Here is a 25,353-nt window from a genome sequence, read left to right as displayed (position 1 = left end):
ATACATTGCGGTTCCTGTAGCGTCAGTATGTTTGATCTTTTTGTTTATTCATCCTTGTTCCATTTCTTCTTCCAAGTTCTAGCCCACTATTCGAAGTCCCATTGACAAAACCTCATAGGCGATTGTGGCGACATCTGTTGCACGCCTGAATACGACACTGTCTGCACTCAAAAATGTAATTGGGAAGCCAGTCGTGGCATTCCTCACACTGGTGCCCGCCGCCACGATACGTCCAATTCCGATGGTAACACTCGTAGTTCTGAACCAAATTACGCATCTCTCGTCGTCGCCTTTCTTCTCGGGGCTGACCGGTCAAGTTTGCAGCATGGGGGTCTCGATCGATGATTGCATCGGCGCGAGCAATCAGCCTGTCTTCGCGAAAGTGCTCACAGCGGCACGTCTTCCACCTGCGTCCGCACTCGTAACAGAATTCGGCTTTGCACTTGCAAGCTGCGACATGAAAGTCAGCCACACTTACTTCTCAGAGCTGAACGAAGGAGGGGCGGATTTACTGATGTGATTGCAGCCGAGATTTAACTCCACAAGCCGATGACAGGAGTAGCATTGTCGCCAACTTTGCTGCTGGGCGAGTTCTGGAAGCTGCTGAGTAGTCTCGTCACTTGGACAGTCCTCGCCCTGATGCGCGGCAGCTTTGCAAGTCACACAAGTCGTCGCTTTGCAGTTGGGACATGTATCTTTGTCGGCGACAAAAATTGAACTGAGATAAATGTCGAGCAAGCAGGCCTGTAGCAATATGTACGGTTAGGAGTGTTCAACTCCTGCTCTTTGGCCCTGAACCTGCCAACAAGCCTCGGAGGGAGTAGAGGCTTGGCGAGATCAATTGGGATTGGTTGTCTGCAACAGCGTGGTGGAAAGAGAGACTCGCCGGTCAAGGCGTCGGTGTAGAGCCGGACGACGCAATCTTGACAGTACTTGTGATCGCAGGGTAGCTCGGTGATAAGATGGGCTGTGCGTTGTTCGGTGCAGACGTCACACTGACCCAGTTCCTGTTTTCTCGAGGCAGCCCATTGCGATGACTCTCCTGGCTCGTCACGCACGCTGAGAGCGAGCATTTTCTCAAACAACTCATTGTCCACGTGCGAAAGGGAACTCTGCATGGAGTTACTTCGCGAACGACCCAGCGTGTTATTAACACTTCCGCCGGCATGTACTCGCTATGCAGTGAGCCTATCCTCACGTGCCTGCTGCTCGTTCGACTCAAATAGCGTGATGGCATCGCCATCTTGACGGACGGCATCAGCGATGCTTCGACACAGCATAGCATCGTGAGCAGTTTGCCGAACGAGTTCGAGCTCCTCCTTCTAGGCATCTGTTGCCACGATACTGTCTGGTTGCTGTCCCTCGCGCTGCTTACCCTTGGTGGACACGGCAAGGCTCTCAATGTCTTGTAGCTGAAGCTCGATAACTAGACGCAAGGTCGTCTCGTCTATATCCATATCCATCGTGGTGTTGGATTCGTCAAAAGAATCGGGGTTTAAAGGCGAGGTATGGAGTTGAAAGCAGAGACAATATGACAGGAAGTAGATGACACGTACGAGCGGATAAGAAGGCGTGGATCAGAATGCAGACCGTGGAGATGCATTGCCCTAATACCCACACAAATTGAAATTGAAATCTGCGATTATGCCGGATATACACAGGTGAGCAAGGACTCGAACCTCTCTCACGTGCCTATTTCAGCTCCGTGTTTCGGAGTTGCACCAGCTGTCAACTTTGTATTACGTAGCGCTTCACCAATAATATCGAAGGTAACTGCAGCTATACCGAACCGGGAAAAGAAATGCAGATTAATACAAACCAGCTATGGAACGAGGACAAATTAGGCGTTAGCTCAAATTCCAGATTAGCCCGTGGTAAGATCTTGCTCCCGCTGCCGGAGCTTTCCTCGGGGCTATCTTATCGCTTGGGATCAAGGCATTTTGTCTTGTATTTTTTCAAGAGTTGATCCTGGGTTTGGGCTCGATTGGAACAAGACAGTGTGATTTCCAAAGTCGATAGTAACACACACATGTGAACTTGCCTCACAGTAAGATTGACTGTCACCAAGGTTCTTGATTTCACAACCTCACAGGGTACTATAGAGGACTCTTTCAAAAGTCTTATCCAAGCACTAGTAGCGCCACATCTATTTATCCCTATCAGTTACCTAAGACACACGAGGCTGTAACAGTCTTATTGAGTTATCTGCTACGGCCGCTGTAACTTCTGGGGTAGTAGTTGCTGCTGGTCAGGATCTAGCGGTCGCTGTAACCTGCTATCCTTTAGGGCTTATAGAATCAGGAAGTACTTAGTGTACTTAGTATTCTTACCCTCGTACCTAAGGTAAGGTACCTAATGATTAGTTGACTCACCAAGGTTCTTTTTCTTCTGGATAAGACTTTTAAATGTTAGACGGAGATATGGACCATAATAACGCGACCGGCAAGAGGAGTGATCATTCCCTTTTCTGTAGCTTGATTGCGACATTAAAAGGTCCCTCCGTATGTTCATAGGTGATCGAGTGCCATGAGGTAACCAGGTCCTTCCCCTCAAACCAGGATGGCCCACCATCCCAGCCTGCGCTGGAGCTTTGGCAACGATCGAGACGCGCGTCTGTTCCTGCAAACGGTCATAAGCGCCGAGTCTTCGGATCTCGACTGCACTAGATTACCGGTCCTTTGACAGCAGGGCCTCTCAACCACGTTAAACAACTTTCCAGCGGGATGCTGTCGGAAGATCCGGCGTATCTAGTCACTCCAACAATATCGCGAGCTTTACGGACTGCGATGAAGAGACGGGAAGCCGCGGGACACAAAGTCTGCGTCTAGATCACCCCTGTCGCAACACATAGTGCAGCTGGACGAAGAATTTTGCATTACCCCGTCACGGCAATCTGGAATCTCGCCGACGTCCGTGATATCTTTCCTCGCCTATGGGCCAACCCTACACTAGCCACCGTTGAGTCCGGTTTCTCGCATGCATCGTACCTTTTCTTCACACTGATGAGAAGATAGACCTCGAGGGAAAGTCATGGCACTTAGAAACCTCATCCTCATCCTCAATGCATTTAATCCAACACGTCATACGGTTGACGTCGACATTCATTATGGAAGTTGGCCCCAATGCTCCCGTACAAACTCTGAGTCGGTACGTCCGGCCCCACTTTCCACCACGATAATCGCTCTCCCTCCTGATCAGAGCCAACCACTAACCTTGACAATGCTGGAGAGTGTAATTTAACTTGACTGAAATCCCCTAAGCGACTCGACAAGGGGTCTTTCTACGCAGTGCGTAAGCAAAAAAAAAAACGTCTCCGATTTGAACGGAAAAGCCCCTGCCTATAAGAGATAGAACTATACCTCGCTTCTTGCCTTTCTCCGAGAGCTGCAAGCTGGGCCTCCGAACCCACAAGGATTAGCTTGGATGGAGAATTATCCCTCGCGACAGTGAGACGTAAAACGCGTTACGGAGGTAGGAAAAAGGCACAATCTGGCCCTGACTGATCCTCTTAGCGAGATGGCCCTGTCTTGCGTTCACGGTGTTTTAGTCGGTAGTGTTACATCGCTGTCTGTTCTGAGTTCTTGTCACATTCCGTCGGCTCCATTCAGGGTTGCAATCCACTCAACTTCAGTGGATTCAGGGGTGACACATGGCCGGAGCGGTTCGTGCAAGAGTGCAAGGATCACTAGGCGATCATAAATCCGCGGGAAGAGCCGTAGGATGGAGTCGGGTTGCGACCCTGGCTCCATTAGGAATATCTAGCATCAACCTTCGAGGTCCATCACCTCTATTCCATCACTTGTCCCCCACAGACGCGCCCGGACACATCTTTATAGGCTCGCTAGTTGCCCCAGCGCCCTTACAATCTGGGGGAGAAGAAGATAGAGGAGGCTCGCGTCAGATCTAGCTAACTCCCCAGTTTATGCAGGGCCTCGATCTGGCTTCTTGCTTGGGCGTGAGCCCTTTCGCTCCACAGATGCATTCCCATGCTCGTATGACGATATCAATCCCTCCAAAACATCAGCCTATACGAGCAGTAGCTCGAGCAATAGCTCGCCTACGGTGGGGCTACGCGCCTCTCGCTTGAACCGCCCTGCTTAATCGACCACATTCCACACTAAAACCCAGTGGGCTAATCAAAGTGGCCGGCGGACGTTAGACTCTCACCTCTCCTCACCGGAGAGGTGGTATTGAAACCCTTAACCGCGCCACATGCATACTGACTGTCCACCAAGTTAGAATTATACAGAATGACAAAATAAGCCAGACAATACTACCCATTTTTTTAAAGTGGAGATTTCTGGCCCTTTTTTGACGAAGTTCCGGTTTTGACACCACCTCTCCGGCGAGGAGAGAGGAGAGTCTAACGTCCGCAGGCTAGATCAACCCACCGGGTAGACTACATCTCTCTATCTCTTTCCCTTTGTGTCAGTACCACCATTTTGCAATCTACCAGGGTTGGATTTACGGCTTGTATGTCTCAGTGTCCTCAGCATTTTCCTCCACTATTCATTCAATCTCGACGGTATATCTTCAAGCTGCGGTCCGTCTTCTTGAATAAAAAATCATTATCGACAAGAATCACCACTACGACTTGCAGTAGTTTGGATGTGGGCAGCTGTTTGAGGAGATTCCTTTCAGTCTTCTTCGGAACGGATCTTGAACATTGTTGCATCACGTCTCTTTGTTGGACTCGAAGAATCCGCACACAACACTTACACAAACTACCTTATTCCTTCGATCATACACATAAAATCCCTCTTCACAATGGTCCTTCAATTCAAGTCGGACTTCCGGTTCGATATGGACGGCAGCTTCAGTTTGTACAGTCAGCCCATGCCATACCCTTTCACCTCCACAAGCGTCTCCTCCGCCTCCTCTTCTTACGACCCTTTCACTCCTACACCTCGACACAAAACACTTCCAGCCGCTACTGCCGTGTCCTGCAGCCCCCACGAGTTGTCAACCATGGAATTTGACAGCTCCTACAGCAACGGCTCTCATCGTGTTGAATTGGCTCTTCCGTCAACAATGGGCAATTTCATGCCTTTCCCCAACACCCCACCCAACACTCCCGTGAAGGGGGAGCCCACGAGCTTCGACTACACGGAGATGAACTTGGAACAGAACGGCTCTATGGGTTCTTTAACACCATCGAACTCCTTTGACATGTATGGCAGCTTTCCTGAGACTGTCATTGGCGCTACCTCCTTCATGATGACGCCCACCCAGATGCTCTCGGGTTCCGAGGCCGCTGATACCTACTCATCCTGGTCCTGCCCCAGCGACAGCTTGATCTCCTTCCCCCGAGAAGAGCAGTTTCCCGGCAACTACGAGGTGCTTGACATCGACCACCAGTCAATGTCTCCCTGTCACTTCCACGACCCGACTTCGCCAAAGCAGATGCGAGCTCAGCGGAAGATGATGGTGAACAAAATTCAGCGCAACACGACCGAGCTTCGCTATGCTCAGATCCGAACAACTAGGAAGCCATCCGTCAAGCCCGACTCTGCCCCTGTGGATGTGGTCCAGAGGGCTATGTGCAAGTGTGATTATCCCAGTTGCCACAAGGCGTTCCGACGTACAGAGCACCTCAAACGACACAAGCAAACGTAAGTTTTCGGATATGTTCTATGACTCATCATCATCGCCGAAGCCCATTGAACTAACAGATTATGCAGTTCTCACGGAGAAGGCCCCAACCGTTTCTCATGCGAGTTCTGCGGTAAAGATCGGTTCAACCGCCAAGACAACCTCAATATTCACCGCAAGCTTCACGCCCGGCCCAACAGCCGCAACCGCGGCGTCGAGTTCATCCCTGCCGCGGTGCCTGTTATCGAGGAAGAGGAATGCAACCGAAAGAGACGATCACCTCCCAAGGCCAAGCAGCTCAAGAAGCGGGGTCTGGAGTACTACGCAGGTCCGGTGTGAACAATGCTTTTACGGGTACCCTGCTTGAAACCCGTGTCTTACCCTAGGGGAAGTTCCGAAAGAGATTCGAGCAGAGTGTAGACGACAAGAGAAGATAAGCAGGAAATCGTCCGCACCCATTCGTCTGGATACATTCACGCATACGTTTTGCATACACAAACACCTAGCGGGAGCGGGGTGTGGCAACAAGAAATGGGACAAAAGCGAAAGAAAAGCGCAAAGCCAGAGCGTCATCTTGTTGCAAAATTATATTTTGTTCCACACCTCTAATTCCGTTGTCTGAGAGGGTTCAAGATGTTTATGGCTTTCGCTTTTCTTGCACTTCCGGGACGGTGGGTGACCATATTCATTGGCGTTCTCACACGCCGCTTGAACCACGGAGCGCGGCTCGAACCAGTATGAATCTCACTTTTCGCCCTGAGAACCCATTTCACACGTTTCTCATTGTATTTTCGATGTTGAGAGTCTCTGGTGGTCGGGTATCAAACAGGCAACTTTGATTGTGGGCGGGATGGGAGAAAGCGGAGGAAATCGCTTGGACGGGGGTAGGGGAGGAAACAGGGATCAATTGGGGGGACTGACCACTCTGAAACCCCAAAACAGTTCTCTATTTGTACTACAGTATAAAGCTTGTAATCTAGGTAATAATTTTTTATGCTTTTTTGGGGGGGCGGGGGGGGAATCCCTGCCGAGGGCACAAAGGCCCAAGGGCGGTGGTTGGGCGGACGGGAAGAAGCAGGGAGGCTGGGGGAGGAAAATAACAAATCCCGCCCAATTCGGAGCTATTTCTTGTTTTGGTATGATTCCCACTTATTGTTTTGAATCAAGTCCCACTTATTGTTTTAGTAAGACTTCGTAACGCAGTGATCCCAGCACGTGGCTGGACCCGACTCCAGTACGACCGCAGGTTCAGCAACGAGGTGCTGATGATATGCCCGTGCGATCTCCTCGGCAGCGAGACGGGCCACCCTCTTGGCTAGCTCCTCTGCTTTACAATGCTACCCCCGAACGAATTCTCGCTGCGATCAGCGAAGCCACTCGTAGAGGAAGAGCTCGACCGTAATCCTAGATGCAGTGAGGGCCTGGACATTAATCTGAGAGACTAGGCGGGCCTGGGGGGGCTCCATGGTATGTACAGCCCAATGAGAGTCTCGACCGCTAAGTAACCGCTGTCCCAGTCTATCCGGGCGTGTGGTATCCAAGCATCCCAGAGGCTGCGGTGCCGAGTCCGAGTCCCCGCCGCTCCAGCTTAGTCCTCCGACCGGTAGGCCGGCAGTTGCGAACCCTCCAACGCGAGAGCCAAATCCAGTTATCATATGCAGATGCTGCTCGCTAGGAAATGAGAGTGCCAGGAACCGGTCGAACAGTTGGGCAGTGTAAATGCCGAGGATTCGACGGACGGAGGTTTCGGCAGGATTGGACTTGGCAGACGGGTTAGCGGCGTCAACTGAGGCAACGTGAAACAGATAATCGAGCGGAAGAACCAGGCGGGCAGCCTGAGTAACGATCAGGGCATGAGTGTTTCTAGTTGGGACTACTCAAAAGGGACTTGGTGCACAGCCTGGGTTGTGAGCGGAATTGTCTGCGAGATTCGGCGGGTGTGAGGTATTTAAGGAGATTAAAGCAGCTATCTCTTTATATAGTTAGAATTATATTACAATAAAAAATAACTTAACTTATAAAATTTATAGTATTTTATTTTTTATTTTCTTCTTAAGCTATTTTTAGTTTTTATATTATTTATTACTTATTATAATTATTCCACTTAAAATAATATTAATTATAAATTGTATTTTACTTAAACTATAAATATCTAGCTTTTTAATATTCTATATTATAATAATATTCTTTTTAAAATAAAACTACCTTTAAATAATCCTTTAATATTTATATTTAGCCCTTTAATATTATATATAAGTATATAATACATCTTAATTTCTAGTTATTACTTAATAAAGTTCGAGGCTTAGTATTTACTAACTAGAGGTAAGTTACAGTTAGCAAGCAGTTAATTAGCTATATCTTTTATATTATAAAGCTAGAGAGGAAATAATCACCTATTTAGGTTGAGGATATATTTAATAATTATCTTATCCTCCGATTCCGTCAGCTTTCGTAAATTGGGCATACTGTTGCGTCGGGAAGCTCTCCCGCAAGATGTTCCCTGACACCCTCTAGAAACAACACCTAACGTATCATCCAGAATAGATGAAGACTGCACCATATCAGCGGAACATCGGTTAAGAAATTCGCCGAATCAATATTCCAGGCTAGTTACATATCGGGAAATTTGACCAATGGCTATGATTACCATTTAAAAGACGGTACAAGGAAACGACTTTTCAGCCAAGCTTATCTGTTGGGGTTTTCACGCACATCCTTTAATTAACTTGCTTCTCTAGTCAATTTTCCATTATGTTGTTGAACATACCAATACAAGTACTGTCGCATAGCCATTGAGGCAACGCTTTGTTGAAGCATGAAGAAATGACGGTTTAGAAATAAGATTTTCAGAATCTGTGTATCAATCAAAATCCATCAGATTCACAAGAGCCTCATGATGAGCTCTGAGTCTTGATTTAGGTAACACTTCTCCCGTTTGAGGCTGTGATTGAGATAAAAATAACGCATGGACAGACATTAAAATACCTACGCGAGGTCAGCATTTTGCTCACGGGATTTATCATCAGTCCGTCTCCACCCAAGTCATTCCTGTCAGTCGAATCGAGCTAGTCCTAGTCTAAACAGTGAACGAAAGACATTCTTCAGCCGGCAACGTCGGCACGGATCGCTATCGGTGGGGCAGGGCACGCAAGGTATAAGAGCGGAAGTGTTCCGCTGATTAGCTTCTCTCATCGTATTTAAAAGGAAAACAGTAGAGGCATTAGGCTCCCAATGGGCCGACTTTTCAAGTTCCTCTCTGAGGCTGAAAAGGTGGTAAAACAGGTTGGTAGGGACCTAAAACCACAACCACAACAACAATAAGAACAACAACAACAACAGGCACAGCAACCCGCAGGATACTATCCACCGCAAGGCCGAAATACTCCGGAATATCCAACTCCTCAACAGAGCTATCAGGGATACCCTCCGCCTCCAACCCGCCCACGACCAGTGGAACTGGAAGGTTCACATCCAACAGTCTCGCATTCCCAACCATTGCAATATCAACAGCAGCAACAAAACCTTGATCAAGTCCAGCACCCTGCTGCAGAATCACCTTCGAGTACGAGCGTTCCAATGGATAGACAAACTGAGAATCGCCCCAACCCGGGTGCCTCGGGCAGGGCAGCCAACATCGCTATGCCGTTAGGAATACAACCTGTGACAGAATGCATCGACATGCCCTTCACACTACCACTTCACTGGTTCATCTACACTGCCTACAACGACTTCACGATTTGCAGCCGCTGCTACAGCAACTATATTCTCAACTCCTCTTTCCGAGAGTCTTTCATGCCAGTGTGGCATGACGATAGATGGAACGGCAATGTTTCTTTGGGTCCCCCCGCGTCAAAGAACATCTATGGCCCACTGCATTGTCAAATTCTAGTCTTGATAACATGCTAACCTTCATGGCCACGCGACCTAAGCTAGGTCACTGTGCGGAGGATAAGTCAATCGAGGGCAAAGAATGGTACTATCCACCTGATCGACCAGAGATGGCAATCTGCAAACCTTGTTACGAGGACCATATCAAGCATCTCTCGTTTGGCAACCGATTCAGCTTACATACGCCCCAAGGTCCTGCCACTTGCGACCATAATCTCTGGTACGTACGCCGCATGCTCAAGGCTCATGCGATGCACAACAACTGGGCGGCTTTCGTTGCGGCATTCTGGAAGAGGATGCAGCTACCCGCGTGTCCTAGAGCCCAGGCCATCTCTACACCAGACAGGACGTGGTTCTGGTCCTCTCGCGTCTCCCCTGGCTTCTTGATCTGTGAGGCATGCTATTGGGACTACTTCCACGAGTCACCGGAGAGTGTGTCATTCCAAGCCACTCGCATGGATCCTGCACAACAAACGACATGCTCCATGAGTCAGATTAATATTCTCATCCCCATGACTCGCGCAGTTAGTTATGGTCAGTATTCCATGTTCTGGCATACACTGCAAGCTGTTTCACAGCAACAGCCATGCAATACTCAAGGCGCAAGAGGTATCACGTGGTTCACTTTACCAAGTGATCCTCCTGAGTTCGACATTTGCGGAGCATGCATGGCAGGAACAATCGCGAGTATGCGCATGACTCATCTTTTCAAACCTAAACACTTTGTCGGGGCCAGTGAAGCTCGTCTGTGTTCGTTCAATATCTATGGTTACGCGCGAGCGTTTGTTCTGTTGCAAACCTTTGCCCAATCAGCTTACATCAACGACTGGCGACCACTCGCCAACATGGTAACGGACCTCAGTACAGCACCACTTTGTCCCAAGATAGATCAAGACCTCACCAAGAACCGACGCTGGTGGGGATGGGAAGCCGTTCACATCTGTCAAGAATGCTACATTCTCGTGGCCAAGAACACCAATCTGAAGAAACACTTCGTCATGAAAGGTCATCACGTTGCAGAATCCCGAGTTTGTGATCTCTATTCACCGCGCATGCGTCAACTATACAAAGAAGCCTGTCAAAACCAAGACCTGGCCTCTTTTCTCTCTTTCACACGACGGCGTCGCGAAATATATGTGCAGACCGTCCCCGAGATGAACAGAATGCTAGCAGCAGCCAAGCACGCTCTTGGTCAAGCACAAACTCTGGGTCTAGCGGCCGTGACGTTCAGCGCAGCAGGAAACTTGAACTCGACAAACTTTAACTACGTTGGTTATGGATATGGGAACGCGCAGTTGGCGCAGGCGGCGATGGCCGATCGTCAAATCCAGCAGGTTGGGGCAGCAGCGGCGGGACCTGCAGCTATTGCAAGAGTTGGTGTTTTGGAGAAGATGTGGAAGCAGGTTGAATGAGTCCTGGTTTAATTTATGAAGGTTGGCCACAGGTTCTTCACTACTGTTATGCTTGATTAGACACCTTCAAAATCATAGCCGGCCTTTCATCGATCGTAGCAGTGAGTTAGATAAGGCCAAGTGTAGTATCCCAGGATGTATAGAAATCTCTCATTCAGCGAATAAGAGATTGAAACACCAGGGGAAATGTCGGCGATCAGTCAGGCCAGACAAGTTCGAGTTGCCTTGTAGTGTTCGATCTAGGCCCCGAAGGTTCTCAAAAGTGTCAATTCGAGGGTGGTAGAGACAATTAGAATTATAGATACCGGAAGCGATTGACATGGAACCTATGCAATCTAATAGCAAGACACCCCGCCTCAAACCCAAAGTCAATAGCTTACGCAAACATCTGGCTTCATCTTTGACCGTCCATCGTCCTAGCTGTTGAGGCATACAGGAAGGTATACAGGAAGGCAACCAAGAGGCAACCGGAAGGCAACCCAAAAGCAAACACGAAGATGTGACAGCTCTATCCCGCACCAATCGGCTGTACGGGTGTAATAACACAACCTGTTTTATTTTGGAGGCTCTCCAGCACACCGGGTCTCCCCCAATCCAGCACACAGTCAGCTAGTAATATATCAAGCCTGGTAGACCCAGCATCTTTGTCGCTGATTTCAGTACGCGGCTGTCCTCAAACAACCAGCGCTTGTTGATTTTCACATGCTTTGACCAGTAATGGATTTCGCACCTTACCTCCCGGGCTCTACGCATATTGTGCACTTGGAATTTGAGAACATCGATTTCGACGGTGAGGATTTTGGTCTCATCCAAGTTAGAATTTTTATCGAAAGGTACGACGGATCTTAGCCGTTAACCCAGTTAGAGGCTTTTCCTCTTCAACATCACCCAGAAGAGGAGCACATACGGCGGGATGTACTTCGCCGAGGGAAAAAGTTCATTTCATTGTGCGGCACGCACCGTAGGTTCTACGATGGGCCGGCCAGATTCTACAACCACAATGAAAAAAGCAATTAACATGTAAGTGCATTTTCCATACCCTCTATTTAAACCCAGCTAATCGTCCAGGTCCAACATCGTATCATGATCGACCTAAAAGAATTCAACAATAACACCAGTGTTTATGTGCCGGAATTGGACGAAATACTTGCGCCTTCTAAAATTGGGCCCCCAGCAGGTGTGAACTTTTCCGACGACGAGTTCATCATCTGTGGCCACGAGATTCCTGGGCTGTCTCTTGTCTGGAAGAGATGGGCCCACTTTAGGGTCGAATACATTCAGGAAGTTCAGTTCGATGACAATGCGTTTGACCAACTCGTGCTGTCAGAGGACAAGAAGCAGCTCATCAAATCTCTTGTCCAGCAACAAGGCGGCTATGTCGAGGGTTTTGATGATATTGTCAAAGGCAAAGGCAAAGGCTTGGTTTTTCTCCACGGACTAGCTAGAGTTGGTAAGACATTGACTGCAGGTTAGTACCGTGCCCTAATCCAATATGATGCTGTACTAACAGCCTTGCAGAAAGTATTGCTGATCATACAAGGCGACCGCTTTTTGCCATCAGCTCAGGACAGCTCGTCGGTCCTGCGGACCATGTTGAAACCTCCTTGCCTTGGCCAGGAGGTGGGACTCAGTTGTCTTAATCGACGAGGCGGATGTGTTCCTACAAGAAAGGACGATCGAACAGCTGGAAAGAAATAGTCTGGTTTCAAGTCAGCAAATAGCATCAGTTCCCAAACGCTCGTGTGAACATGCTGCTAAACATAGATTGGTTCAGTCTTACTACGGATCCTCGAATATTTTGAGGGCACAATCTTTCTAACTACAAATCGTGCCCAGAAAATCGATAGTGCCTTCCGTTTCCGGATCCATCTCTCTCTTTCATACCCACCGCTCTCCAAATCAGCACTTCACATCCTTTGGAAAAACAACATCGTCAGGGCATGTGCAGGGCAGAACCTGGATTGGCTCAGCGACGAATTTCTTGAGCAGATATCGAGTACGGAGGTTAATGGAAGAGATGTCAAAAATATCGTGTGGATGGCGTACGCTGTGTCAAAAAAACGGGAAACGGAGGATGGTTGCAGAGGATGTGCAACAGGGACTCAAGGCGCTTAAGTCGTTTGACGCAGATATGACTCATGGGGCAATGCGAGTAAATGGAAATGCGACGCCTGGCCGAGATGAAAGCAGAAGTGCTTGGGGTAAATCGGTAGCACCTGGACTCAACCATCTATGGATCACTGGTAACACCTGAGTAAATGCTTCCGTTCTAGCCGAGCAAGCGAGATCCCCGACAAGGGTGGGTATATACAGTCACATACCAGTCTTTTGTATAGTACTCAGGCGTCGAAAGTAAGATTTCCTAGAACATTCCGGTCGAGCCCTAATGTGCCAACATGCTGATTTAGATAATTCTAGCTTCGCATCACTCTCTTGACGGCCGGCGAGTTTTATGTGATGAATTCAAAACGTGATAATGTCCAAAATTACGGAGTGTTTGTCAGCTGTCTGGCGAAGCCCACCGCAGGAATGTGTACTAAAGTAGAAAGTTTGAGTGAGTCCACTATGCCCCGGCTCCCTGCCGCTTGCGATCACAAAAGGTGACAATGGAATCGACCACGCAAGCCTTCCCTCGTATGAAACGATAAAACATGGCTTGAAGGTTTAAATGGAGTGAAAGGAATGGACCAGAACTGATAAAAATAAAAACAGACTGACGGCTAAGTCTCCACTGCTTCCCGAAGGCCGATATTTCCATGCCTTCAGCTCCCTTTGTGGAATCTTTACCTGCAATTGAACTCGAAAAGGGTTTATAAGATTATCATTCATTTGTCAAAACTTCGAATTCTCAATTAGGTTCATGGCCTCCACTATATTTTCACATTTAGTCTTCCGAATACACTCTCTCCATAAATCCACACACTAAAGTTCTCATTCTAAGTTTATGGAAATATCGCACCAGCCTATTACGGATCAATCTATTGTCCTTTGTCATTCCGGTGTCACAGGTCGTCGAGATTCTCCAGAAGTTTAATTACCTATGCAAGGTTGCTGGAGAGACCCAGCTGTTTTCAGCACCCTCCAGCGTATCGTGAGCTAGATGTTGCAATCACCTCCCTGGTGACTGGCTATTGGAATTTGGCTATATAAACTATGAAACACTTCATCTTCTCTGTGTGCGTGAGACAGAGAGAAAGCATACTCTTTGCAACCTCATTCAAGAACCTCAACCCAGAATCACATCTCAACCTCCCTCTTAACATCAATGATGTCGGATATGTCGAGTCAGACCGTATGTGCACATCAATGAAAGCCCAAAGCCCATAAACTAAGACTATCACAGATTCTCCCAGAAAGGCCCATCGCGGCTCAAAGCCGAGGTCAGAGACAAAACCCGCATCACAAACCTGACGAGCACGGCTGATATGGTTGAGTAGGTGACCATACCATGGCAAGCACTAACGCAGGAAGACTTGACGTGCCAGCTCCGCAGGCCGATACTAAACGGGTCTTCACCTTGTCCAATGGTAAGTTCAATCAAATTCGCTCTAAAGATGTCAACATCTAATATCTATTAGGTTGCCCGATCCGAGATCCGCTATTAGGTGAGCAAGTCGAGAAGCCAGGCCAAAACCGATACGCCTCGCAGCTCATGCAGGATCTCAATCTGATCGACACACTTTCCCATGTAACCCGAGAACGCATTCCGGAGAGGTAATGAAATACTTCGCAAGAACTTGAAGTACACGCTCCCACGAGGCTAACCATCCGCCTGCGTATTGTTTACAGATATGTCCATGCCAAAGGAGTGGGCGCTTTTGGTGAATTCGAGCTTACTACCCCTGATCTCAAGAAGTACACCGATGCCAAGTTTCTTCACCAGACTGGCGTCAATAAGAAGACTCGGCTCTTCGCTCGATTCTCTACGGTCGCCGGGGAACGAGGCTACCCAGACACAGTTAGAGACACAAAAGGGGCGGCCTTCAAGCTCTACACCGAGGAGGGGAACCTGGACTGGGCGTTTTTGAATCCGGTTAGTGACACAACGTAAAATTTGCGAAGATTTCAGCACAGTCACTGATTGAACTGCCAAGGACATCTTCTTCATCAGAGACCCCGTCAAGTTCCCTAGTCTTTCCCACTCTACGAAGCGCGATCCGGCAACCAACTTGCCCGATCCAAACATGGTACGTTTCAGCCCTCTCAATCGTTATCAAATTCTTAGCTGACTTGTGTTTAGTTCTGGGAGTAAGAAACCCATCAAGTTCCCCTCAGGAGCGTTCTAATATCGCTCACCATTTAATCCAGCTACTTCAACAATCATCCCGAAGGTTACAACGCCTTGATGAGGATCTTCAGTGACGAAGGGACGCCCAAGTCCTATTCAAGAATGAAGATATCCAGTGTCAACACGTACACATTTACTAAAAAGAACCCGGACACTAACACCTGGACCTCAACCTTTGTGAAGCTGAGGCTTGTCCCCGATCCTGAGCCTGATCAGGATAAAGACTATTTCTCACTTGATGAGGCGGCGACGATGGCCGGTAAAGATCCGGATTATCTGACGCGTCGACTATATGATGAGATCAACTCTAATAACAAGCCTACCTGGAATGTTTATGCCCAGATTATCGACCCAACCAAGCAGGGTGATGGTTATTACAACATCTTCGATGCTACCAAAGTCGTTCCCGACTCCCAATGCACCGAGGTGATCAAAATCGGAAAGATCACATTGAATGAGAACCCTCAAAACTTCTTTTCCCAAGTCGAACAAGCAGCGTTCAATCCTGCAAATGTCGTACCAGGCTGGGACATATCTCCAGATCCAGGTGTGTTTCTAAGTTTCCACCCACTTGTCTCTACTCCCTTTGCATTAAGAACGAGACTAATCTGTCAGTGCTCACAATTCGCCTATTCATGTACGGCGATACTCAGAGATATCGCCTGGGTGTCAACAATGACCAACTTCCCACCAACAAGCCTGCCGACAATGTGAAAGTCTGGACGCCAACTAGACGAGACGGAGCGCACAACATCAACAATTACGGGAATGCACGGAACTATCTCCGAAAGGATGAGAGCCAAGAACCAGAGCACTACAACGCCAGCTACCTGAACTGGGAGGGCCGGGTGGTCAGGTTCAAGAGCGAAGTTGACGACCAGGACTGGCAGCAGTGCGCAGATCATTGGAAACAGCTAAGCAATATGCAGAAGAACCATTTCATTACGAATGTCGCGAGTTCGCTGTCAACAGCCTCTGTCGTGGTGCAAGGTCAAACCACAGGTGAGAAGATACCCGCTCGCCTGGCTGTGTAAATGCTTCAACTAGGTCGACTGACGGTTACTGCAGAGATTTTCAAGAAGATTTGGACGGTCGCTGACTCGGAGCATGCCGATATGTTGGTTGATATGCTCAAGCAGGCTCTTGAGCGTCTACAGAAGCAGAATGCAACACACCAACACAAGCCTGGCGTTATTGCAGGGGGAGAAGAGGGAGGCGTGATCAATTATATCCCTCCTCCAGTTCCTAACCCGGCAACTGGCTCCCAAGAGGTTTACAACAGTCTGTGAACAAGATATTTCGTCAACGATGTATTTACTCAGTTCTAGTCGCTCATACTTCTGCCGCAATGTTACGTTCTTCTTGAGATTGCCAGTGAAGATTTCGTCAAGCTGATAACCTTTTCTCTCATACCGGGTCTTAATTCAGTTCAGTGCTGCCAGTATAATTAATAGTGGCTAGTTTAAGTATTCTGTTCTTTGAAAGCTCTAATGTTAAATTATCTTCCTAAACATATTTACCGCTGTGAGGCATGCTAATAATAATACTCTTCAGGCGGAGATTACTTCCTAAATTGTCTATGCCTGTTATAAATGTATTACACCTTAGTAGGTATAGATAAATAATAGAAATTGGATAAATGTTATTTTTGTCTTTGAAGAGGCAAAAAAGAGATTAGTTTTTATATCTATATTTAATCTGCTACTATTTTAGAAACCAATTGACTACCCCCTTCCCTTCCTAGGACGAGAAAATGTCGTCCCCGAACTAACGACGATCGACGTGGTGGTATGCCGTCCTGGGCTGGCATGTCAACTCTTCCAAAGAAAGACCATGCAATAGTCAACGCAGGGGAGCCTTCTGTCCCGTGATTCCTGTCTTATTATATTCTTTTACATCGCGTGATATTTGAACTATGAATCATCATTCCCAAACTCCGTGATATTACACTCACAGACTGTGTTGACGCCCGTGGCATACTAGCTTCTCCAAGCCCTCACCGTTCATCTTCGCCAATTTTCTAAGATTCTATCGTAGCAAAATCAAGGGCTCTTATCGACACAGGTGATGATCTCCAACCTGAATCGTGTAATAGCTATAGAGAGTTCTTGTAGTACTCGAGTCAGTAATGTAAAGATGACGGTATTGAGAGCAGGTAGAATCAAAGCATGGCGGCAAAGGTAAATACGGTGAAAACATTTACCGTCTAAGTTTTGACGCTAATATACTTTTATTTGTGGTGCTGGGTGTAGCACTTATTGTTTATTCCTACTGTTTGAGATTACTGTATGGCTTTGATCTATCTGATGATATTGAGTAAAGCTTAAAAAAAAAAAACCAAATACTTTTATTTATATTAATAGGAAAATCTCAGACTTTGACGCTCTACTCTTCGGCACCCAGATTGTCTTTTCGAGATCCAAGGACGCCTACCCTAAACCACACCCTCAGTGAAACTGCGCTTAGATTTATTAATTGTGTATGAACCCGGTACAGATAATAATTGGCTCGCTTGTAGTGGTCAAATTTGAGAGCACGTTGCGTCAATGCGCTTGGGGAGCCAGGTTGCGATGTGCGTTTCATGACACGTCCTTCACTGGTTGAGCCATCAAGAGGTCTCGATAGCGTTCGCGACGGGAGAGCCCAAAGACCAAGAGTTAAATCAAAGCTGCAAGTTGAGCTCGTCACATTGATCAATTGATCGATTATACGGCTCAAACAATGGCCTGCAGGTCTTGCACTGGAAGGTTGTCACGCGATGTAGACACGGCAAAAAGAATAAAATTAGTAGACATGACACCCTATCAATTAAAACAATACAGTTCCAATTACCACAGCTATTATCACCCCTCTAACAACTGCTGCTACTGTCCTATCACTCGTAAGCTTTGCGGCTGAAGACGGGACTGTTGTAGCCGATGCTGGACCGGTCTCTGTCGCTGTCGCCTTGGCGTTGTCCGACGTGCCGCTGCTCTCAGGAAGTAGATCCCAAGTACCAATAGTAGTGGCCAGGGCAGTGCTCGAAATCTCGGTGGTGCCAGTAGAATCGGTAGCTGTTGTAGTAGCCGTCGTCGTAGCCGTCGTCTTTGCAGCAGTTCCAGTAGTCTTTGCAGCACTACCTGTCGTCGACGCGTCCTCGTCCTTGTCGGCACCATACTCCTCGATATCTAGCACATAAGACGCATTCCCCTTTGTCCCCGACTCAAACTCCTCAAAGCTGGCCCAGCTGGCCCGTCCGCCCGTGCCGAGCGAGACGCACGCCTCGCGATAAGAGTTGCTGGCACAGATGCTCACGCCATCGCTGGTAACGCCGCCACCGGCGTTGGTGCAAGAGACAAACAGCTGTGTGACGAGGCGCGACACATTGTCGAAGAAATCTTCGCCCGAGGGCGATAGGCAGTAGCGGCAGCCGTCCAAAGACGGGTACCACCCGTCCGGGTTGGGGATACACACGCATTCCCTGGTGTCAGCGTTGGGCCCCTTTAGTTTCTGGCACCGCAGCATGGCCTGGTAGATGGGCCAGCACCCGCAGTCGTCAAGCTTGGTGGGACTGTCGTCGGCCTCCTTGGTCTTGGACCAGCCGTTGGGTTCTGCCGAGGAGAAGCCAGCTAGGGCAACGAGGGCCGCGAGGGAACGTGAGAGCCGCATTTTATAGGCGACGAAGTGGGGGAAGCTTAACGAGTGACGGTGTGTTGTAACGATTGTTGCGTATGAAGGAGTAAAAAGACTTGAAGGCAAAAAGTTCAACGAAAAGAGCTGCCTGGGCGGTTAATTTGAAATTAACCGGGGTCATCCATGTTAATTTCGCCTCATCATGCTGCCTTACATAAGGTCTTGGCATACGACAGATCATGTCGCCTGACGTTTTGTCTTTCTTCACATCCAGCTGTCAAATTGAAGTCACTTGTCGTTCGGCGTTCTCTTCGATATGTGTGGCTTAAGATGATGCAAGTGCCCCCGGTATCAATTATCTGGTCGCGGTGGGATATAATATTGAGTGGAGGAAATATGAGGAGAGCAGAGATTTGAGCTGGCGGGATGGGATCTGGGAGTCGAAGGAAATAGAGTAGGCTTCGACTTGGAGATTGGATCAGAATGAGAGTCGTGGGAAAGTGACCAGTATGCATGGTTAGACACGCTTGTGCCGGGGTTAGAAAGGTTCGTGATGCCACTGGATGCTATTTTGCCTTGTCGCCGCTTCTAGATTTTTCTTAAAGCCTTGTCACATATAATGCAGGCCTTAGTTACACTTTGCTAGTGCAGAGTGTTTATTCCACTTTACCGTAGCCTTCCATTCGATAAGCCTCATTAGTGCAAGTCCTTCGACCCAGGATGATGGTGCCACAGACCTCTGCGGTATGCATTCTGGGCCACGCCTTCTAACCTAACGCCATCGCTTCCCCATAATAGACCGAGATAAGAAGTGGAGCGGTGAGTCGACCGACCAGGGTTGAAGAAATAGGGTTGCATTGCGGTAAACGGTCAGAAGCGTGATCCCCGTAATCGGCGTCTGACGGTTCGAGTTGGGGGCCTCTACACCGCGAAATGTGCGATCAGGTGAGGCCAAAATAGTTGATTGAATTGATGATAATTACAACCTTAATAACGTCGTTATGACTGATCGATTGACTGTGTTGTTGATCATCTTGACCGGGGAGGAATTTCCCTCGTCTCGGTCTCCAAGACCCCCGCTTCTTTCGTCACCCCGGCCGAACCGGATCCCTCCATCTGACGAAGGGTGTTACATACCACTTCTCGTCTACGGAGACTTCCTATTCAGGACGGGCAAGACGGGGTTGGTTGACTCGCAGCTCCACTTCTTACCTCGGCCGATGTTGTGGGGAAGCGATGACCCTGACTCGAAGGGCGCTGTTCACGAGCCACCTTGGATTCTAATGCAACCTACCTAGGTATGATAGGAATCCCGAGGTTCCAAAGAACCTCCACTTTCGCCGAACACCAACCAAGCTAGAATTTATAAAACGTGCCCAGAGTCATTCACTGACGATACGGCTCCACGCTTGGAAATATATCACTCCAAACGTACTGGTGTCGGGCTCTCCAGTTCCATTTGCATCCCCCAGATATCCCCCTTGACTTAACCGCAATGGCTACAAGGGACTCGCTGCCTCTCATTGTTGATGTCTGGGCCAACCCAACTGGGGTAAGACGACCAGAGTCTTTGCGCTAGTTGACAAGAGGGAATAACCGATACAGAATCCCATTCCGGAGACCAGACGGCTTTTCGAGTACAGCCATGCAGATCCAACGCTTTCCCTTCGAAACCACACTCCGAAGGAGTTGATCGCGTTGATGGATGATGCCGGTGTCTCGCAGATATGTCTCGCAGCTTGGAATCGACCCGGTTCCGTCATCTTTTCCAACGAAGAAGTTGCTAAGTACTCTCGAGCCTATCCAGACCGTATCTTCGGTCTTGTGTCTGTCAACTTGCATGACCCAGTCTCTGCAGTTAAAGAGTTGGATCACTACGTTAGGGTGGAGGGCTTCAAGGGACTGAGGGTCGTGCCTTGGTTGTGGAATCTTCCACCGACAGACGCTCATTATTGGCCTCTGTTTGTTAAGTGCGTCGAGCTTGACGTACCATTTCTCACCCAAGTTGGCCATACTGGGCCCCTCTGCCCGAGCGAAGTGGGCAGACCCATCCCGTACATCGACACTATTGCGCTTAAGTTTCCCGACTTGAAGATTGTCTGTGGTCACCTCGGCTATCCATGGGCTGCAGAGATGGTGTCTGTCGCATGGAAGCACCCGAACGTCTACATCGATACCAGTGCATGGTCGCCCAAATATTACGCCCCCGAATTCATCGCGTTCGCCAACACAACAGGCCGGAAGAAGGTTATGTTTGGCACTAACTTTCCGCAACTGAGCTGGAAGGCTTGCGTCGACAACGTTTATAAATACCATGTAGATGGTAGTAAGGGAGGGCTGCGATCAGAGATCCTTGCTGATTTCATGGGGGAAAATGCTAAGAGGGTATTGAAATTACCAGACTGGAATGGTGGAAAGGGACGGCCGAGGCTATAAGGGCACGCTCGAACTTGACTCGGACAACGAGAGCTCATAAAATCAGGACGGTACTTCGTACTTTAGCGTGAAATCTGGGAGCCCGTCTTCTTAGCCGACGAACTCTGAATTCACGCTAGCTGCTGGGTTGCGACCCTGTATTACGAAACCTCTGATAGATCGATATCCTAGCCTTAGTCAGGGGTGTAAGATTACACCGTCAAGCCAAAAACATAGTGCAGCACGGTAATCGGTAACTGCTTACTTACTTATGCATGTAGCTAAGTCCATATACCGGAATCTGACAAGAGGTGGCGTCAGAATGAGATAAAATCCCTCTCGAGAAAAGAGGGGGCCCCGAGGCATCCTGATCAAGACAATCAACCGTTTCAGGATCCACACCCTATTGAGCATTCATCCCTGAATCGACTGGGCCGTACGCTATCCAAGCCTAGCACAAATCCATAGGTCCCGGGTGCCTATTACGGAGGCAATTCGCCCTACTTGAGTCAATCCACGCCACAGAGATGCTCGCTTCAGGACTGGTTGGGCAGTTCGGGCCAGCAATGCTAGCTCTTGTCCTCTTGGCCGCATCTGTCTTCGCTCACACTATCCACGAGAGCCAGTTCAAGCCTAAGGATATCATCACCAAGGATGTGGCCGTTATTGGCGGAGGCGCATCTGGCACGTACGCCGCTGTTCGCCTCAAGGACAAAGGCAAGACAGTCGCTTTGATCGAGCAGAAAAACCATCTCGTAAGCATCACGGGTCTTTCCTGCAACGGACCCAAAATGTACTTACTCACTGTCCCTAGGGCGGTCATGTTGACACTTACACCGATCCTGCCACTGGTATCCCGATTGACTACGGTGTCAGAGCCTACGTCGACTTGCCAGGTGTAAAGGAATTCTTTGGTCGCTTTAACATCACTACAGTGCCCATCGCCAACCCTCCATTCCAGAATGTCTACATCGACTTCACCACGGGCAAGGTCGTGGCAGGCTATCCCAAAGGCGATCAGACGGACGTAGGGATCGCCCTCACCGTTTATGCCCAGCTAGCAGCCAAGTACAACGACTACTACTTCCCAGGATTCTGGAAGCTGACCACAGACCCTGTGCCCGAGGAGCTTTCCATGCCATTCGGCCAACTCGTCAAGAAGTACAATCTGACCGCAGCGCTCCCTGTTATCTGGACATTCGCCTCTGGTGTTGGTGACTTCGAGAACGTGCCGTCCTTTTACGTCTTCTACAACTTTGGCGCAGCAGTTGTGCAAAGCGTGCTCACTGGCACCCTGATTGTCCCTAGCTCCCACAACAACAGTATGCTCTACGCCGCGGCGCAGGAATACCTTGTGTCCGACACCCTGCTCAACAGCATAGTTTCGCACGCTAGCCGTGATGATAAGGGCGTCAAGCTCGTCGTCAAGACACCAACTGGGACGAAGCTCATCAAGGCAAAAAAGCTACTGGTGACTATCCCGCCAACAGAACAAAACATGTACCCGTTCGGCTTGGGAAACAGGGAGAAGTCGATCTTCGCTAAGTGGCGATGGGAGAATTGGTACATTGCCATCTTCAAGGGCTCGGGTCTGCCAGCCAACCTCACCCTCGTGAACTCGCGACCCAATCCCGGCTCGCTCTACGCACCAAAGCCCAACTTCGTCGGGAGTTACACCTTCACCGGCATCGGGGATCTCTACTCGACACAGGTGGTAGGCAAACGGGACCTAAGTGCGAAGGGCGCCAAGGACCTGATCCGCGCCGGCCTTCGCAACATCAACACCGCGGGCACTTACGCCACCAAGCGCATCGACTTCGTCGCCTGGGCCAAGCACGCCCCGCTGCAGCTGGAGGTGTCCGCCAAGGAGCTGGTCTGCGGATTCTACAAGGAGTTGTATTCACTACAGGGGCGGAAGAGCACGTGGTACACAGGTGCGGCGTGGGCGCCGGATTATACGAGTATTTTGTGGGTGTTTACGGAGGCGACGATTCTGCCGGGTCTTTTAGCTGGACTCTGAGGTTAAGTACAACAAGCCGAGCTATGCCACTCTGCTTTTGAATAGTATATAAACCTGTGTTTAGTTACGGCCAGTGTTGGGATCAGGCGGCCATGACCGGCAGTATGAAGCACCCCGTTTTTCTTTTATCATTTGCAAGCGTCGTCGACATGCATCTCGAACGGGCTCCATTCGACACGGCTCGGCTCTACTACATAGTACGCTATTTATGTGAGTTGAATACCATCTGTTCGACACCGTTCGACGACTAGCGACACTATGCATATATACACTCATTCAGCACTTATCTAGATAAAAAGCTGTTGGATAGCGTACGGCACATTCGATCCAGGGATTAATGCTCAATAGGGTGTGGATCCTGAATCTGTTCATTGTCTTGATCTAGGATGCCTCCGGCCCCCTCTTTTCTCGAGAGGGGTTTTATGTCATCTCACCCCCCCTTCTGACTAAGGTCAGGATATCGATCTATCAGAGGTTTCGTAATACAGGGTCACAATCCAACAAAAGCCTTAAGCTTCTTGCCATCAATACACTTAGTTTCTTTTTCCAAGTCTCACCAGCTGGTTTTCCAACTCTAACCCTCAACTGACTATAGATGTTTATTAGGTAGACTCTTATTAAGTTAGAATGGAATAATAGAGAGGCCTTCAACACGTTATATAAACTCAAAGTATTTAGTATCAACTACAGGCTTGAGATTTAAATAACATATAATAACACCCCAACACTAGTTTGCATAAGGCCGCCAATATCTGTCGCACATACTTTAACAGATTGTAACATCATTCCGCCAATGCAAGTGACGTTGCACACTCAACGGCAAACCCAAAGCTTCGAGCATACCAACCAGCGGCCCAGTAACTTAGCTCCAGATTATGCGGTGCCGCCCTGATGATGCTCGTATCGATCCTGGTACTCCTGGGGAAACTCGCAGCAAAGTCCTGTAGATGCTCATTTGTCGCGTCCCAATAATGGTCTCTCTCTGCCAGAGCAATCATAATGGGCACCTCAATATTGGCCCCCCATTTCTGCTTCCATGTCGAGAGCCATGACGTCTTCAACGAGGCAATCTCGTCGAACGGCATAGCGTGGTCTAGACGCTGGGACTGGGTGTACACTTGCCCATCAGCTGTTCCTGGCAGCAGCAGGGTGCTATCTTTGACGTGAACGGGGATGTTGATATGTAACGGGGGAGGGTTAGGCTGTGCGGTGTGGCCACCGGTCTCCTTTAGCAGAGAACCAAAACCAGACACAACGACGCCCCCGAGGGGATAGATCGAAGTCTTAGACGCAGCAGCATGCAGAGACGCTGCCACAATAGCACCGTTGGCACCGAGGCTATGGCAATGCAAGACGATACAGCTGCACTCGTTTGGTAGCCCAAACTCTGCCCACAGCGCTGGGAGGATGAATTCATGCAGCCGGATTCCCCATTCCTCGGGAAAGCTGGAACCCTCGGGGATCGGTGTAACTGGAGTTGAATCGTTATATCCCGGACGATCGATAGCGACGAATGGTATCGAGAGGGAGTTGCTTGTCAGGCTGGCCGTGTAACTTGGTGTGGCGTCAAAGTACTGGCTGGTGTAGGAACCGCCGTGAAGGCCAACGACCAGCGGGCAGTACTTTGGTCTGGATAGCTGTTGGATGGGGATGTTGAGGATCCCTGATAAGACGGTGTTGTCACCAAGAGTGAGTTTGAAAGCCTCCATCATGGTTCCAATAGAGTAGATGTATACTTGTCTTACAACTCGTCCCTCAGTCAGTGAGATTCAGTTGGAGTTGGAGTGAAACTTGGGCCATGAGGGGTTAGCTGATGTTGATGGATGCCCAGGAGCGGGGTAGACAATGGGCCCATTTTTGCGGCCCTATCGGATACGACCCAGACCCATCTTCGCAAGTCCCTCTTCTCCTCCCAATATCACCTCGCTGTTAGAATAGGGTTGCAGGGTAGTAGAGAAGATTCCGGCAGATGGGGAAAAAAAAGCAACTTGAAACTCAAACTTAGGCCTTTGCAACTGTAACAGGGACAGCGAAAATGCAGTTAAATCAAATAATAGGTCACCTATTTAGGGAATGGCGTTAAATAATAAACTATATATAACTAGCTGTGTATAATAACGCCG

At 48.9% G+C, this 25,353-nt stretch overlaps 9 protein-coding genes across 9 annotated transcripts; 6 read left to right on the top strand and 3 right to left on the bottom strand.

The window, feature by feature from the left end:
• Positions 1-112: 112 nt before the first annotated feature.
• BGZ61DRAFT_575186 (uncharacterized protein) lies at positions 113-1,463 on the bottom strand (the record flags this gene model as incomplete). The annotated part of the gene is made up of 4 exons (XM_046256183.1): positions 113-450; positions 513-695; positions 761-1,175; positions 1,341-1,463. The coding sequence occupies 4 exons, from the start codon at positions 1,461-1,463 to the stop codon at positions 113-115; spliced, it is 1,059 nt and encodes a 352-aa protein (XP_046093871.1).
• A 3,304-nt stretch (positions 1,464-4,767) lies between these two features.
• On the top strand, positions 4,768-5,931 carry BGZ61DRAFT_487414 (uncharacterized protein; the record flags this gene model as incomplete). The annotated part of the gene is made up of 2 exons (XM_046249966.1): positions 4,768-5,612; positions 5,682-5,931. The coding sequence occupies 2 exons, from the start codon at positions 4,768-4,770 to the stop codon at positions 5,929-5,931; spliced, it is 1,095 nt and encodes a 364-aa protein (XP_046093870.1).
• Positions 5,932-8,826: 2,895 nt separating this feature from the next.
• On the top strand, positions 8,827-11,306 carry BGZ61DRAFT_511106 (uncharacterized protein; the record flags this gene model as incomplete). The annotated part of the gene is made up of 3 exons (XM_046252100.1): positions 8,827-8,881; positions 8,918-9,395; positions 9,485-11,306. 3 exons carry the CDS (start codon positions 8,827-8,829, stop codon positions 10,893-10,895), a joined length of 1,944 nt encoding a protein of 647 aa, XP_046093869.1. The 3' UTR covers positions 10,896-11,306.
• Positions 11,307-11,876: 570 nt separating this feature from the next.
• Positions 11,877-12,962, top strand: BGZ61DRAFT_575180 (uncharacterized protein). Its single transcript, XM_046256182.1, has 3 exons — positions 11,877-12,363; positions 12,414-12,604; positions 12,670-12,962. Exons 1-2 carry the CDS (start codon positions 11,979-11,981, stop codon positions 12,533-12,535), a joined length of 507 nt encoding a protein of 168 aa, XP_046093868.1. The 5' UTR covers positions 11,877-11,978; the 3' UTR covers positions 12,536-12,604; positions 12,670-12,962.
• Positions 12,963-14,088: 1,126 nt separating this feature from the next.
• Positions 14,089-16,575, top strand: BGZ61DRAFT_511105 (catalase-like domain-containing protein). Its single transcript, XM_046252099.1, has 10 exons — positions 14,089-14,187; positions 14,239-14,275; positions 14,333-14,422; positions 14,474-14,609; positions 14,685-14,928; positions 14,990-15,082; positions 15,136-15,143; positions 15,204-15,730; positions 15,799-16,185; positions 16,252-16,575. Exons 1-10 carry the CDS (start codon positions 14,161-14,163, stop codon positions 16,470-16,472), a joined length of 1,770 nt encoding a protein of 589 aa, XP_046093867.1. The 5' UTR covers positions 14,089-14,160; the 3' UTR covers positions 16,473-16,575.
• Positions 16,576-17,944: 1,369 nt separating this feature from the next.
• On the bottom strand, positions 17,945-18,943 carry BGZ61DRAFT_468401 (uncharacterized protein). The gene has a single exon (XM_046247873.1). It carries the CDS (start codon positions 18,829-18,831, stop codon positions 17,992-17,994), a length of 840 nt encoding a protein of 279 aa, XP_046093866.1. The 5' UTR covers positions 18,832-18,943; the 3' UTR covers positions 17,945-17,991.
• Positions 18,944-20,219: 1,276 nt separating this feature from the next.
• On the top strand, positions 20,220-21,435 carry BGZ61DRAFT_405908 (uncharacterized protein). Its single transcript, XM_046243146.1, has 2 exons — positions 20,220-20,347; positions 20,401-21,435. The coding sequence occupies exons 1-2, from the start codon at positions 20,291-20,293 to the stop codon at positions 21,229-21,231; spliced, it is 888 nt and encodes a 295-aa protein (XP_046093865.1). The 5' UTR covers positions 20,220-20,290; the 3' UTR covers positions 21,232-21,435.
• Positions 21,436-21,776: 341 nt separating this feature from the next.
• Positions 21,777-23,230, top strand: BGZ61DRAFT_500772 (FAD dependent oxidoreductase; the record flags this gene model as incomplete). Its single annotated transcript, XM_046251607.1, has 2 exons — positions 21,777-21,965; positions 22,025-23,230. 2 exons carry the CDS (start codon positions 21,777-21,779, stop codon positions 23,228-23,230), a joined length of 1,395 nt encoding a protein of 464 aa, XP_046093864.1.
• Positions 23,231-23,842: 612 nt separating this feature from the next.
• Positions 23,843-25,034, bottom strand: BGZ61DRAFT_468396 (uncharacterized protein). The gene has a single exon (XM_046247872.1). It carries the CDS (start codon positions 24,940-24,942, stop codon positions 24,013-24,015), a length of 930 nt encoding a protein of 309 aa, XP_046093863.1. The 5' UTR covers positions 24,943-25,034; the 3' UTR covers positions 23,843-24,012.
• Between the last annotated feature and the right edge of the window lie 319 nt (positions 25,035-25,353).

This window comes from Ilyonectria robusta, assembly GCF_021365365.1.
Source record: "Ilyonectria robusta strain PMI_751 chromosome Unknown BGZ61scaffold_74, whole genome shotgun sequence".
Lineage (NCBI taxonomy): Eukaryota > Fungi > Ascomycota > Sordariomycetes > Hypocreales > Nectriaceae > Ilyonectria > Ilyonectria robusta.
This window is presented reverse-complemented; position numbering and strand designations above follow the sequence as displayed.

Excerpts from the sequence above, each read along its gene's own strand:
- BGZ61DRAFT_575180 (XM_046256182.1), top strand. The coding sequence starts at position 11,979 with ATGATCGACCTAAAAGAATTCAACAATAACACCAGTGTTTATGTGCCG. Across the intron at positions 12,364-12,413 it reads TGGTAAGACATTGACTGCAG|AAAGTATTGCTGATCATACA; the intron begins GTTAGTACCGTG and ends ACAGCCTTGCAG.
- BGZ61DRAFT_511105 (XM_046252099.1), top strand. The coding sequence starts at position 14,161 with ATGATGTCGGATATGTCGAGTCAGACC. Across the intron at positions 15,731-15,798 it reads GGACATATCTCCAGATCCAG|TGCTCACAATTCGCCTATTC; the intron begins GTGTGTTTCTAA and ends CTAATCTGTCAG. Across the intron at positions 16,186-16,251 it reads GGTGCAAGGTCAAACCACAG|AGATTTTCAAGAAGATTTGG; the intron begins GTGAGAAGATAC and ends CGGTTACTGCAG.
- BGZ61DRAFT_468401 (XM_046247873.1), bottom strand. The coding sequence starts at position 18,831 with ATGCGGCTCTCACGTTCCCTCGCGGCCCTCGTTGCCCTAGCTGGCTTC.
- BGZ61DRAFT_405908 (XM_046243146.1), top strand. The coding sequence starts at position 20,291 with ATGGCTACAAGGGACTCGCTGCCTCTCATTGTTGATGTCTGGGCCAAC. Across the intron at positions 20,348-20,400 it reads TCTGGGCCAACCCAACTGGG|AATCCCATTCCGGAGACCAG; the intron begins GTAAGACGACCA and ends TAACCGATACAG.
- BGZ61DRAFT_468396 (XM_046247872.1), bottom strand. The coding sequence starts at position 24,942 with ATGATGGAGGCTTTCAAACTCACTCTTGGTGACAACACCGTCTTATCA.